General features: G+C 37.2%; 3 protein-coding genes across 8 annotated transcripts; 1 reads left to right on the forward strand and 2 right to left on the reverse strand.

The window, feature by feature from the left end:
- Positions 1-18: 18 nt before the first annotated feature.
- On the reverse strand, positions 19-4242 carry hmces (5-hydroxymethylcytosine binding, ES cell specific). The gene is given in 8 exon segments (XM_058790878.1): positions 19-235; positions 616-668; positions 671-807; positions 903-1057; positions 1145-1324; positions 2408-2551; positions 2621-2826; positions 4100-4242. Coding segments are annotated over 7 exon segments (1059 nt in total). The 5' UTR covers positions 2810-2826; positions 4100-4242; the 3' UTR covers positions 19-34.
- A 40-nt stretch (positions 4243-4282) lies between these two features.
- tada3l (transcriptional adaptor 3 (NGG1 homolog, yeast)-like) lies at positions 4283-12003 on the reverse strand. Of its 5 annotated transcripts, XM_058790873.1 has the most exons (10): positions 11878-12003; positions 11686-11773; positions 11015-11248; positions 10691-10941; positions 8216-8321; positions 7955-8087; positions 7746-7849; positions 7548-7648; positions 5635-5826; positions 4283-5326 (listed from the first exon to the last, which is right to left on the reverse strand). In XM_058790873.1, the coding sequence occupies exons 3-10, from the start codon at positions 11222-11224 to the stop codon at positions 5134-5136; spliced, it is 1290 nt and encodes a 429-aa protein (XP_058646856.1). In that variant the 5' UTR covers positions 11225-11248; positions 11686-11773; positions 11878-12003; the 3' UTR covers positions 4283-5133. The 5 variants fall into 5 exon arrangements, with proteins under 5 accessions (XP_058646856.1, XP_058646855.1, XP_058646857.1 ...); XM_058790872.1 differs by lacking the exon at positions 11878-12003 and having other exon boundaries at positions 11686-11825; XM_058790874.1 differs by lacking the exons at positions 11686-11773; positions 11878-12003 and adding an exon at positions 11592-11682.
- arpc4l (actin related protein 2/3 complex, subunit 4, like) lies at positions 11988-15034 on the forward strand. 2 transcript variants are annotated; one of them, XM_058790881.1, is made up of 7 exons: positions 11988-12126; positions 12337-12436; positions 12933-13051; positions 13142-13253; positions 13337-13432; positions 14156-14326; positions 14420-15034. In XM_058790881.1, exons 2-7 carry the CDS (start codon positions 12434-12436, stop codon positions 14423-14425), a joined length of 507 nt encoding a protein of 168 aa, XP_058646864.1. In that variant the 5' UTR covers positions 11988-12126; positions 12337-12433; the 3' UTR covers positions 14426-15034. The 2 variants fall into 2 exon arrangements, with proteins under 2 accessions (XP_058646864.1, XP_058646863.1); XM_058790880.1 differs by lacking the exons at positions 11988-12126; positions 12337-12436 and adding an exon at positions 12517-12851.

A 15034-nucleotide genomic window follows, 5' to 3' on the forward strand; every position in this document is an offset into this window, starting at 1 on the left:
TTTGGTCATTCTGAAGAACATGGTGATTCTGTTTTCAAGTTCTTGGTTTCTTGCTGGAACCCGATCCCAGCAGCCACTGCTGGAGAGGCCCAGCCGGCTTGGTTTGCTTCTCTGCTGCAGGCTTTTCTTCAGGTGCTTTAGCTGAAGTGTCTTCATCAGGATTCTTCCTCTTAGTGGGCGAGGCAGTTTTCAGCCAGCTCATCATCATTTTACTGCTGGCTGTAGGTTGAACGGTCTAGACAGGGCATAAGGCGGGAGGTCAGTATTTCAATTAATCAATAAGTTCACATTCATTTGTCAAGGATTTTAATAATGATCTTTTACGATCTTTTCAAATGTCTGTAATGTATACATTTCAATTACTCTTGCCCCAGACCCAGAACATAAATCCTAAACTATAAAAATCCATCATAAAAATATGAAAGGTTTGGGACATGTAAGTTTTTGGGGTATTTTTGGTAAAATAAAATTAATTTCAGCATGGATGCATTAAATTAAAAAAATATATTCAATATATATAGTCATTTTAAAATGTATTAATAGAGGACAAATGAATCAACTAGCGTAAAAATAGTTTTAAGTGCATTTGTTTTCTAAAAATGACCAAATGTTCACCTTCTTAACTGTGGGGTCTACAGGCTGCAGACACTCTGGGGAGTTGTTGCGGAATTGTTGACCAATGAGGAGACGGGGTGAAAGGTTAAGGAGGACTTTGGCTGCAGTAATTTCATTGCTTCCAGTGACTTTACTTCTCCAAAGTCTAACCACCGTCTTACCTCATCCTCTCCGTCCAGCACAGCCGGCATCCTGTTACACAACACATTAACTCAAGGTTCATTTGACTCATCACAAAAGTTGTATGACTCTGTGAAATCTCCATGAATCATATTTATGCACTCAACCTGTCATGGATGCTTTGAAGATTCGGACAGGAGTCTACAGTAATAACAGTGTAAGTATACAACGTCTCTCCACCACAAGGAGGAGTCCAGGAGTCAAAGAGCCCTGCTATTGTCAGCAGACGCCACCCTGTCCAGTTACTATCGTCCTGATCACTCTGTAGGCAAGTGGAGGAATAAACAGACAAGTAAGACCGGCATAAGTTAACAAATTTACTTCTTACAACTGTCAGACTTTGGCTAACCTCTCCTTGGTCCAAACTTTGGTCACTTTTTGTTTTCTGTATATTTTGTTGACTAGGCACTTGACCTCCTTGGCTTTGAGGGAAGTAAATGAAGAAAGGCTGTTTCTCTTTCTCCGTTCGCCTCCATTCATAGAAGCCATCGGCTAGAATGACACAGCGCTGTCCTTTCAGAAGAGGATCCTGTACAATAAGTTTTCAGCAACGAGTCATACGTCTGTCCACAGAATATTAGAAGATAATTGGTGTTTAATACATAATATAGTGCCACAGTGCCTGTCCACTTTTTTCAGTGTTTTTTTTTTTTTTTTTCAATTTTCTATATATAATATTTAAATATATATACCCCCGGTTTCACAGACAAGGCTTAGGCCTAGTCCCAGACTAAAAGTAAGTCTGAGCTGTTTCAACTGAAAGAAACTTGCACTGACTGATCTTAAAATATATCAGTGACTTTGTTTTGTCTCAAGATGCACACCAGTAATGGTTTTTTCTAAGGCACATTTATAAAAATTTACTTAAATGTCCTAAATGAACTATGGCCTAATCCTGGCTTAGTCTCTAAACCCTGTCTGTTAAAGCAGGCCATAATGTTTATTGGAAAATATCCATTTAATTACAAATATTTAAGTAATTTAAAAGCATAGGGAAACATAATCTGCAAGTGCTTCATAGGAAGTGAAGTTTTCCACCAGTAATTCTGATATTAAACATCATTATTAAAAAAATAAAGAAATGTTGAAATAATGCAGGTCGATGGCATCAATTAAAGTATATACTATAAGGTCTGTCTTCAGTGGTTTATAAGTTATTGTTAAAAACCAAGATCCCTATGGAACAAAAATGAATGAGAATTTTACTTCCTGTTGCACTCTGTAACTACATCCCAAATGACGCACTATACACTATGTACTCAACCATGTAGTGTATGAATTTTATAAGGTTATTTTGTCATTAATAATCAGAGTCTGATAGCCCTTCCCGCTTTACGACGTAATTAAAGCTGTGACCATTGAGTGCATGAAGTGTCCAACATTCCACACTTCATTATTTTCAGTTATTTAAGTGCATTATCCAGGTTTTAAAGTGCACTTTTTCTTTTAAGAATTTTTAGTGTGAATGCACTACTCATACTATTTATACTACAAAATGTCATAGAATAGTGCACAAGTACGTAATATGGGACACACCTTATTATGTTGAGCTGAACTTCGGACCAATGAGATTTCACTGCTCATGTGGAATGAATGAGGGTGTCTTATGTACCTTGTAAGACTTCTTTTCTAGCAGGCTCTCACTGCGACAGTTAGAGGTGTTGTACTGCATCTTACTGGGGTCATTCTCTCTGAACCACGCCGGGACGAGACCCCAGCGCATCGCTGCCAACACACACTCATCCACCGGGGCATCCTATGGAAAGCGCTTCATTAAACAGCTGTTCTTTAGGGACAAACGTTGTGTATATATGTTTTGACATGCCTTGTTGAAGTGTCTGTTGGACAGCAGTACAGGGCTGAAGGACTGAGGACTCTTGTTGTATGATGGCCGGTATTTGTCAGCGTCTCCGTCCTTCCATCGGGGCCTGTGTGGTTGTCCTGTCCTGTCCCGATAGTGAGCCGCATGACTGAGCTCATTCGGCGCAAGAGTGCAAGCTGTTCTCCCACACATTCTGGCACATGCCAAACCTGTGTGACGTCACCACAAATTAGACAATGCATTTACTTAATGCTTTAAATTAATTATCTTGTTGAGATTTTGCTAAAAACAACACAAACACTGGAATTTGCATTTATTTGAATAGCGAATATTTTTCTATAACATTTATGTAGAATTTTCAATATGGTACATTTACTCACATTACTAAATTATTTATTCACAAATGTAAATGGGAATCACAAAAAAAAAAAAAAAACCTACTTATTTTAAAACAGAAATAGGTCTTACCTTGATTATTTAAAATTAACCAGAAATAACAAAGCAAAATTACTGTACATTACGAAAAAGCCTTCAGTCTCCTGTCAATCTTTTTTAGTTGGTTGATTTACAATTCACAACATTTATGTTATTTCCATAAAGATGCTGATATCTGTACATTTCTTTTTTCTTTGGTTAATATTTTTATGTTTATCTTAGTATTTCATTTTTATTTTTTTTATGGTTAGCTTTGGTTGTGTTCACCGTTAAAAATGTTGCCATAAAAACATTTACTCATCGCAACATTAAGCCATCAAAGCTTTTCTAAATGCACTGCCAATCGGTTCTTTCAAACGGTTCGAAAAAGCGAATCAGTGATTCTTTTGCGTCATTACGTAAAACGTAATCGCGCGGTTTCTGACGTTCAAGGAAGTCGTCTAATGATGGCCGTTTCTCAAACGGAAGGCTGCATCCTCCGGAGGTCGCATTTGTAGGCTGCATACGTCATAAAGATCTTATTTTAGAATATTAACAGTTATAAATTTGACCATTATTCTTAGTTAAGTCTACATTGTTGTAATATGATTATGACTCGCGAATGTAATGCTCAGTTAACTGAAATAAACCAGGCTTGATGACATATGCAGCCTACAAATGCGACCTCCGGAGGATGCAGCCTTCCGTTTGAGAAACGGCCAATGTCTTGGCTATCTACCTCATGAATCGTTCTACCATTTCATCAAGAACCGACTCACATGAACGATTCTTTCGCGGAATTGTAGGTCGTTAAAACTTGAGCAACATCACAGTTTCATCAGCTGCCTTGCGTTAACTTCGTAAGAGGCTGCACGCCGTTTAATTTTACCTCAAAACTTCACCTCAAAGCTTTTTTTTTCTCGGCTGGACTGCTAACGTTACAGTTGCATGCAACGGTTTCTGCACACCCACAGTTTGCGTCTTCATAAACTGGCAAACACTATACAGATGCACTAACAGATAATACATACTACGAACATTAAGTCGTAAAGTAAAGGACATTCCTACCAGCGCAACAAGTCCTTATTCTGAGGTAAAAGATGTAAGAGCAGAGAGCAACGATGGTACTGTTCACTGAACAAGTGTGTAAACAACACGAAATGGCGCCCTCTGTTAGAACAACCAGTCATAACGATTCAAACCAAAGCTTTGCATACAGAATAGAAAAGCGGTGATACAAACACTAATTCAGTAATTTAACAAAGCGTTTTTATTTTCAAACACACACATACATGCAACCGCGATGTGATGGTTTATAAGTTGTTTACAAAATATCAGACACAGAACTAGATTCAACATGGACTGAAATAAACGACAGCATATATGAATGTACAAATCCAATATTTCCATGTACAATACCTTTATAAAAAAAAAGCTTTATTTTCTTTTAATCATATAAAAACTCGAAATTTCCGTGTTCCTGCCATGTAGCAACAAAATACTATCAACACCATGACAACAGATTTCAAGGAACAGTTCACCCAAAAATGAAAATTGTCTTCTTTTTTTTTTCACCCTTGTTGTTCCTGTATGATTTTGATTTCTTTCCTGGAACATAAAAGAAGAAATGCTTGTTTTTGTCCACGCAATGAGTTAATGGTCCCCAAAACTGTTTGGTTACCAACATTCTTCAAAATACCATCTTTTATATTCCACAGGAGAGTCAGTGATGGAACGACATGGTGACAAGTGTTTCATTTTTGGTGAACTACTCCTTTAACAATATCAATCCACTATGTTAATCAGCTGCATTTGGGAACTGTACATAAACGTAAAAAAAAAAGAAAAAAAGTAAACTTATATTCTGGCATCAACAGTGTCAAGTCAGTGGCACTTGAAAACTAGTGTCAAACACGTTTATTATCACAGCTAGTAGCATCAGGTCTTACTTTGTATGGAGAGTAACCAAAAAAAGTAACATTATATTAAATGTTTGTTTACATGTTCTTCAAGTTGTCTGAATGTTGAAGTTGTCTTTATGAAGTGTCCATAACCAACAAACATATTAAAAGAAAACACCACATTATAGCTGCCGGTCATATTTATCCATCTAAGAGTTTGAGAATACTTTCTCTCTCTTTCAAAGCTTTCCAAGCCTGATCTTTCTCTTTTTTCGTTGGAGTGCGTTTCTTTTGCCTGGCTGCCATGATGCGACGGAATGCCTCCATAACCTCATTATCAGCCACTCGAACCCGCTGTCGAAGCTCCTGTTTTCGCATTTCTTCCCGTGCCAACCTGCATGAACAGGGTGAAAAGTAAAAGGTCACTTTCCTAATCTCACATTAATCCTGGTATTTCACAAAGTATATGGAAAAAAATACTGTACCAAAAGATATATCTAAAAATACACACTTGACTGCTTCAATACAGCTCTCTAAGTTGTCATCTAAGTAAAACTATAGAAAGAAAATCATAACTTGTCACATCAGACTGCTCCCTCTAACTCTTTGAAAGATTACAGGCTTATTTTTCAACGGGCTAGTCTTCATCTTGTGCTGACAACAGTTTTGATCTGGATCTGAGGCTCTTTGGCTGAGACTCACTTGAGCAGCTCCTGCTTGCGCGAGCGGTTGTGTGCGGTTAGCGCTTTGAGTTCAGCCTGTCTTTTCTGCAGCTCGGCCAGCACCTCATCTTCAGACTCTCCTCCGACACCTTGCCTCTCATCAGAGTCCAGCAGCCCCTGAGACACCAGCTCCTCTCTTATACGAGCCTCCAGAGAGCGTGTGTGAGGCACACTGGGAGCAACAGAACAAATAAATAAATAAAACTGAACCTCTTTACTTTATTCATGTACACAATTACTATTTCAAATAAACTGTGTTTTCATAATCTTTCATCAAAATGCCTCTGAAACAACCTTTCTTTATGGCAATATAGTCTATTGAATAATGTTAACCAATAGCTAAATATCTAGTTTTCCTATTTTCTGGTCTACTTTTTTCGCCATTCAATCCTGATGGATGAAATACATGTTTTTTTGTTTTTTCCTTACTGAATACTCAGTTTCACTCACTCAAAATGAATCACATTCTAGAAGTAAAATGAGTTGTGAGTGCTGATTTATGTTGACTATAAAGAGTAAAATATAGAGAGATTCAACATTGCCAATTTAGCTAAAAAAGGGACATTTCATAGTCTCACTTTTTATAATGTAATAACTCATTTTTTGGTCTCTGCTAGTACACAAGTGGGAAAAAAATTATCATGAAAAAAAATATATATACTATTATCAAAATCAACTAGCTGGTGGGTTACCTGAACAACTAGTTAACTAATCAATCTTAATTGCCCCTAAATGATTAGACTGCTTTCATAAGATGTGTTGTTTTGGAATACATTTTGACAAAGCACAACAAAATAAGGTGCTAAAACAAAGAGTATTTTTAACTTGACACGTCATCTTCAAAGCTTGTGGAGAGATATGCAAAAAACAGTGCCAAAAACATCCACCTGAATGTGTTTTGATGTAGCGCTGGTGATACTTATTTAGCAAAATACATAATTATCAGAAGTGACATTAAATATTTATTATGTTAACAAAATATTTCTATTTCAAATAAATGCTGTTATATTGAACTTTATATTCATTAAAGACAAATTTTTTTAGAATACAAAAAAATAAAAAAACATTTACAGCACACTTGTCATTGAGCATTAAATCGGCATATTTGAATGATTTCTGAAGGATCATGCGACATTAAAGACATGAGTAATGATGCTGAAAATTCAGCTTTGATCACACAGAAATAAATTACATTTTCAAACTTATTAAAATAGAAAAGATTTATTTTAAATTGTAGTAACATTTCACAGTATTACTGTTTTTATTATATTTGAGGATCAAACAGATGCAGACTCGGAGAGCATAAGGCACGTATTTCAACATTTAAAAAAAAAATCTGGTTTCACTTTATTTTAGAGTCAAGTCAAGTCACCTTTATTTATATAGCGCTTTTAACAATACAGATCGTGTCAACGCACTTCACAGTATCAAATTGGAGGATAGAGTGTCAGTAACGTATAATGATAAGATTAAACACTCAATTTTCAGTTAAAGGCATTTCATTATTGAATTCAGAGATGTCATTGTCCAGCTCAGTTTAGTTTAAATAGTATCTGCGCAATCAAATCGACGATAATCGCTAGAAATTAAGTGTCCCCAACTGAGCAAGCCAGAGGCAACAGCGGCACATAGAGTATTTAACTTACAGTGTACCTACCTGAGAAAGTACTGTAGCATAAGTTAAGCACATGGCGTAGGGTTAGGTTTAGGGGCAGGTTCAGGGTTAGTACCTAGTTATTGTAATTACTATAATAAGTACATAGTATGTACATGAGTAACAGGACTATAAAATAAAGTGCTACCAAAAATCTTACCAACCCAAACTTTTGAATGGTAGTCTAAATAAACAAGTAAACATCACTAACTGACTAAATCATAAAATAAAACTCTTACCTGAAGGCTTTACCCTGGCTACGGGGCGATGTACCAGCCCCATCATCCTTCCCTGGAATGTCTGGAATGGGGGAATCCTCCATAGGGGATATGATGTTTTCCTACATATTTGAAAAAAGATATGACTAAAACATAAGCTGAACTGACAAAATATTGCACAACATAAGTACTTATTTTAGCACATGATGAGTCACTGACCTCAACAAGTGCTTGTAGAAGCCGCTGAGTAAGAGGGCCAAAAGGACAGCCATCCTCTGGGGGTTCATGCTGAGACTCTGATTTCTTCAGTAGGGCATCTACATCTGCACAAACCAGAATAGTAGAAGATACAAGCAACAGATTTAAGGCTAGATGCAACAAAAATGACAATGTCGCAACTGGAATCTCATCTTAAGTGACACCATTACCTTTAGCATCCAGTTCAGAAAGAGGACCCATCATGCTTTTTTTCTTGTCGTTGGCTCTCGCCCCCTCTCTTTGCTCCTCCAACAGGTCCTCTTGAGCCCAGCGTTGGGAATAGTGCTTTCCAAGGGCTGGGATCTGCAAAGAAAACGACCAACACAAAAGCCATTTAACATGCATTTCTCTGAATACAGAATCAGTTGAAGAAAAGGAAAGAGAAATCTGCAGTAATGTAGAGAAGGAACTGGTTTCTAAAAGATCTTTACCTTGTAGTATTCAGCTTCATCATCAGGGGGTTTGAGAAGCTCTTCCAGAACTCTGATCTCTTCATTTGTGATGTCTGCACAGTAAGGCTCCACTGAGGCCCAGAATCTGTTTCGCACACATATACAACCACAAATTACTAAATACACTATCATTCAAAAGTTTGGGGTCAGTAAGAATTTTAAAATGTTTTTGAAAGAAGTCTCAACAAAACTGTATTTATTTGATGGAAAATACAGTAATAATAATACTGTGAAATATTACAATTTTACAGTATTACAATAACTTTTTTCTAACTGAATATATTTTAAAATGTAATTTATTCCTGTGATGGCAAAGCTGAATTTTAGCAGCCTTTTAGCAGTCTTTAGTGCCCCATGATCCATTTATTATTATCAATGTTGAAAACAGCTGTGCTGCTTTATACAGTGGGGCAAAAAAGTATTTAGTCAGCCACCAATTGTGCAAGTTCTCCCACTTAAAAAGATGAGAGAGGCCTGTAATTTTCATCATAGGTATACCTCAACTATGAGAGACAAAATGAGAAAAAAAAAAAATCCAGAAAATCACATCGTAGGATTTTTAAAGAATTTATTTGCAAATTATGGTGGAAAATAAGTATTTGGTCAATAACAAAATTTCATCTCAATACTTTGTTATATACCCTTTGTTGGCAATGACAGAGGTCAAATGTTTTCTGTAAGCCTTAACAAGGTTTTCACACACTGTTGCTGGTATTTTGGCCCATTCCTCCATGCAGATCTCCTCTAGAGCAGTAATGTTTTGGGGCTGTCGCTGGGCAACACGGACTTTCAACTCCTCCAAAGATTTTCGATGGGGTTGAGATCTGAGACTGGCTAGGCCACTCCAGGACCTTGAAATGCTTCACGAAGCCACTCCTTCATTGCCCGGGCGGTGTGTTTGGGATCATTGTCATGCTGAAAGACCCAGCCACGTTTCATCTTCAATGCCCTTGCTGATGGAAGGAGGTTTTCACCAAAATCTCACGATACATGGCCCCATTCATTCTTTCGTTTACATGGATCAGTCATCCTGGTCCCTTTGCAGAAAACAGCCCCAAAGCATGATGTTTCCACCCCATGCTTCACAGTAGGTATGGTGTTCTTTAGATGCAACTCAGCATTCTTTCTCCTCCAAACACGACCAGTTGAGTTTTTACCAAAAAGTTCTATTTTGGTTTCATCTGACCATATGACATTCTCCCAATCCTCTTCTGGATCATCCAAATGCTCTCTAGCAAACTTCAGACGGGCCGGACATGTACTGGCTTAAGCAGGGGACACGCCTGGCACTGCAGGATTTGAGTCCCTGGCGGCGCAGTGTGTTACTGATGGTAGCCTTTGTTACTTTGGTCCCAGCTCTCTGCAGGTCATTCACTAGGTCCCCCCGTGTGGTTCTGGGATTTTTGCTCACAGTTCTTGTGATCATTTTGACCCCACAGGGTGAGATCTTGCGTGGAGCCCCAGATCGAGGGAGATTATCAGTGGTCTTGTATGTCTTCCATTTTCTAATAATTGCTCCCACAGTTGATTTCTTCACACCAAGCTGCTTACCTATTGCAGATTCAGTCTTCCCAGCCTGGTGCAGGTCTACAATTTTGTTTCTGGTGTCCTTTGACAGCTCTTTGGTCTTGGCCATGGTGGAGTTTGGAGTTGGACTGTTTGAGGTTGTGGACAGGTGTCTTTTATACTGATAACGAGTTCAAACAGATGCCATTAATACAGGTAACGAGTGGAGGACAGAGGAGCCTCTTAAAGAAGAAGTTACAGGTCTGTGAGAGCCAGAAATCTTGCTTGTTTGTAGGTGACCAAATACTTATTTTACCGAGGAATTTACCAATTAATTCTTTAAAAATCCTACAATGTGAATTTCTGGATTTTGTTTTTTTCTCATTTTGTCTCTCATAGTTGAGGTATACCTATGATGAAAATTACAGGCCTCTCTCATCTTTTTAAGTGGGAGAACTTGCACAATTGGTGGCTGACTAAATACTTTTTTGCCCCACTGTATATATTATATTATATTTTTTATGTAGTAATATTTAATAATATTCATACTTTTATGTTACGTTTATTAATATGTTAGTGGAAAACAAGATATATTTGTTAGGTAAAATAGAGAGTTTAAAAGAACCGCATTTATTTAAAAAAAAAAAAAAAAAGGAGAGAGAGAAATCTTGTGTAAATTTTTGTATTATAAATGTCTTTTCTGTCAATTTTTATCAATTTCATGCATTTTAATTGCTTAATTTAAGGCTTTGATCTGTGTTTAAATAGCATTAAACCTGTATTTAAATGAAAATCTTTGACTGGATATACAGTTAATATGTCTCCTCTGGAATCAATAAAGCATGAAATGAAAAATTATTGATATTTCATTTAAACAATTTAATAACTAGAGTTTCTATATATACATCTATATATAAATATACATCATGCATCTGAGTTTCAACAAACCTGTTGGGAGCATCATTTTTAGGGTTGCGGGGTATATCTTGGGGGTCGACTTCAAATTCAAAGTCCTGGACCTTTGTCTGTATGTTCTTAGACTTCGGTCTACCTGGCCCAGGTCCGGGTCCATGACTTCCTTTTCCATCAAGCTTCTGTTTTTTGGGCTTAGAATGGCGAGAAGAAGCTGCCAGATCTGGATCCTTCCCTAATTTCAGAAACCTTTTGTCCCCTTTTTTGTCCTGCCAGTCTGTAAGGATCTGTTTCAGAGAGTAAACATAAATCACTTTAGCCAATAAGTGGGAGAAAGACAAATAGAAAAACACTGCTCACCTGTCTCTGTTCTTCCAGTGCCCTGAGACGTCGACTCGCAGAGGAGAGGAGTGTTTCCAGCTCCAGCTGAAGTGTGTCCAGCTCTTCAATGCCAATGCCATCGTCTTCTGAGCGGCTGAGTACTGCTGTGTAGCGTGGACACACTTTCACATGGTCCACAGGTTTGAAGTCATAGTATTTCAGAGGGGGACAGTCCTTCAGTTCACTCATCTTCTCATGAACAGGAACCTATATCTGAGAGAAGAAGAAAAAAATAGTTGTAAAAAAGGTCAGGGTTGTGAGGTTGTGTGGTCATGTGGCAAAAGCATCATTGCAAGCAAACAATTACACTGAGATGAAAAGAGATGGACTGCTGTAGATGTTATTTTATAGGTGAAAACGTAAATCTTTTATGCATTGCATCCCTGTAATTCTTTCACTCTGTTATGTAATACTGACACCTATATATGATACCAGTGTGTGATAATGAGCAGCCACTTTAAGCTAACAGCTAACGTTACATGCTAATTCTGCTGCATGCTGTTCAAACCAGACAACCGGTTGTTACACTTTATCAATAAATGTGAATATTACTTGCAATGAAAAGACGTATGTCGCCAATTAAACAATATGTTAAAACACCAAAGAGAGAGTTCATACAAGGCATGTATTCATAAAATATTATTGTTTACCTCCGATGAAGGGGCATCCATTACTGACTAAACCATTATCTCAGCACAGGGGGACACAACTCGCCGATTAAGTTTTAATAACAAGAACCTGTATAAAAGTGGCTTTAGTATGATCAACGTACGTTTTAACACAGTTTGACCATGTAATACTATTTGCAAACTCTTTTTTCAATATCAGATAAATAACGTTACCCCCTCTCGGCAGTTAACATCCACAACATAACATCGCAGTGTATAGAATGGTACATTCCTGACCGAAGAGCCTCCAAACAGTGTTTGGTTAAAGATTATGTCTTTTTAGAGACTCGTGCGCTGTTTAAAACCACAAAGGAGTTCAGGTTTATTTCAACACAGTGATATTTTTAGATCATAACATTTATGACTACAGTGTATTTGACCGATCGTTTTATTTGCCATATAAGGAAGCAAAAGCGAATAAAGGTAAGATTGCTACTGGACTTTACCGTAAATATAAGAATATATGTGAAATGATTACGGTCGTTTTGGTGTTTATGTAATTCTCCCAATATACGCGCTTAAAATAGAAACACAAGTTCTTGTGTTTGATTGAAAATGTATTTAATTATCTATAATTCACTCGTATACATTTAAATCCCGATCTCATGATTAACCACAATGCCCTTCTAATAGGCATATTACGGGAAAGTGTGAACGCAATGGAGGCGTGTTTTCTCATTTCCAGGCGTGGCGTGTGGACTTCCGTCTTCCTCCGCAGACCTCATATAAAATGGTAAGAGATTTACATTTCTTAAAGTTCCTTAGATTGTTTTTTTTATTATAGTGCAATCAGTCATATGCCTCAATAAACAGCCTTAGCGTAAACCATTTGCATGCGGTCGCCGTAGTGGTTTTTGGTTTATTTGATCGAGTGATGTTAGTCTGTCTTGATTTATGCTAGCTGGCTAACGCCAGTGATTTTACAGGCAAAACCTATTTTTGGCAGATTGAAAACATTAAATGCACTTTACACTGCACGTATATCATATTTAATAACTGGCACGTGTTTAAGTCATTTAAAATAGCCAATAGTTGTCAATAAGTGACATTCAGGCGGTTGATTGACACTTAACCTAAGTGACTGACACAAGCTCAATGGAATGGCCAAACACAAAGCTGCTCTTCCACCCACTGACAATCACGTTTCTGTGTGTTTATGATTATTATGTGGACTATTAGCTTATAGAATGAAGAGTTGCTTAATTAAATGTTCTCCTTTTTGTATGTAGACGGCAACATTGCGACCCTATCTGAATGCGGTGCGCGCCACTCTTCAAGCAGCCCTGTGTCTGGAGAACTTCTCCTCTCAGGTGGTGGAGAGACACAACAAGCCTGAGGTGGAAGTTAGGTGAGGAAATCACTCATTAAGCCCACATCCTTCGTATGTGTTATATGTGATGCATTTTAATATATGCTCAATGCACGTGATTCAATACAGGAGCAGCAAAGAGCTTCTTTTGCAGCCTGTGGTCATAAGCCGCAATGAGAAGGAGAAGGTCCTGATTGAGGGGTCCATAAACTCAGTGAGAGTCAGCATCGCTGTCAAACAGGTAAGAGATTCAAGATGAACTGCACAAGATCCATGTGTTTTTCTTGCTGTCATCTTCTAAAGATACTAATGGTTTTCTCTTAGGCTGATGAGATTGAGAAGATCCTGTGCCATAAATTTATGAGGTTCATGATGATGCGAGCAGAGAACTTTTTCATCCTGCGGAGGAAACCTGTTGAGGTGAGCTTCTTTGCAAGGAACAAATAAGGGATGAAGAAATATGAAAAATTCATTAAAACGAGCGTGCATTAGTGATGGGAGAAACAAAGCTTTTCGAAACTGAATCAGCTGAACCAATTGCTTTGCGAAATGATTCACGTTTCAAAGCATTTGAAACGAATAGTGTAAATGCCAATGAAAACACAACCAAAACATGCATAAGAAGACCTTTTATAAACCGAATGCAAATGTTTTATTAAAAAATGCAATTAACAAATGATCTAATATCATTAAATAATAAGTGTCTGTATAATGTTTTTTCATTCATCTGTAGTGCTTGTTTTATTTAGAGTTTGGTTAATTAGGCTAATTAGAGACTAATCACTACAACTCTTCCTTTTTATTATACAAATGTGTCATTAGAATGTCTATGCATTTCTAAAATTACATTTATGACATAACAAAGCCTCTTTTACTGAAATCATGTGACTTTGGCAGTTTGGTGCACGCTTTGAGTCACTGGTTCAAGAAAATAGATTTTCAGAGTTTTTCCGAAAGCACCCATCACTAGCATGCATGTCAAGTTTTTTTGGTGGAGTCATGTAGGAGTAAGAGAAAAAATGCATGTTTATGTGTGATTAAATCTTACGACTTGAAATGCATAGCTGAATGTTGTACATGCGAAGCATCTACACTATTAACAAGATTAACATGTTTTCTCATTTCCTCATTTGTGCTTTTCAGGGCTATGACATCAGCTTCCTCATTACCAACTTCCACACGGAACAGATGTACAAACACAAGCTGGTGGACTTTGTTATCCATTTCATGGAGGAGATCGACAAGGAGATCAGCGAGATGAAGCTGTCAGTCAATGCTCGGGCCCGAATTGTCGCAGAGGAATTCCTCAAGAATGTATGTTTGAGATGTTGCATTTATATCACATGTTTAAATGAGTGGAAAATGTCATTTTTAAATTTGACCTGTTTTTATATTTTTTTGTTTTAGTTCTGAGGATCCTTGTCTACATTCCTAATACCCATCAGAGATTGGTGTTGCTTTGTTTCTTGTGGACAAAAACATTCAAAGTTTTTAAAATCTCCACAGAGCAAAGGGGAAAGAGTTTAGTAGTTAGCAACCACGCAAGAAGATCTACAGGAACAACTGGCCAGTCTTGCAGCACTATATGCAGTCCCCTTTGCCTTCTGTTCAAGGTGCTCCTTGTGCCCATGGATATTAACAATTGTACATTTAGTCAAGAATTTATTACTCTCGTTTTCTGTTGTTAGGAAAAAAGAAAAAGAAAAGTAAACACACAGTCAAGGCAGGTCCTTAAAAGTATTACCTGTAATTAATATTGATGGGCACAGGAATCTTGTTGTTGGACTGTAGTTTTTTTTGTTGTCTTTTATATACATGTACTCACATGCTTTCATTTTTGTTACAATAAAAAAAAATAAAAATCAGGAATTAATTCAATGTTAAAGAGATAATGAGAGAGAAAAAAGAGAAAATGGGTGTTTATATTTTGGCACTGCTAAACTCCAATATTATAACTATACAAAAAACCTGCATAAAACATAATGACAATAAATTCAATAAAAATATATTGTGCTTTCTGTA

The sequence above is a fragment of the Onychostoma macrolepis genome, chromosome 11 (assembly GCF_012432095.1).
Source record: "Onychostoma macrolepis isolate SWU-2019 chromosome 11, ASM1243209v1, whole genome shotgun sequence".
Lineage (NCBI taxonomy): Eukaryota > Metazoa > Chordata > Actinopteri > Cypriniformes > Cyprinidae > Onychostoma > Onychostoma macrolepis.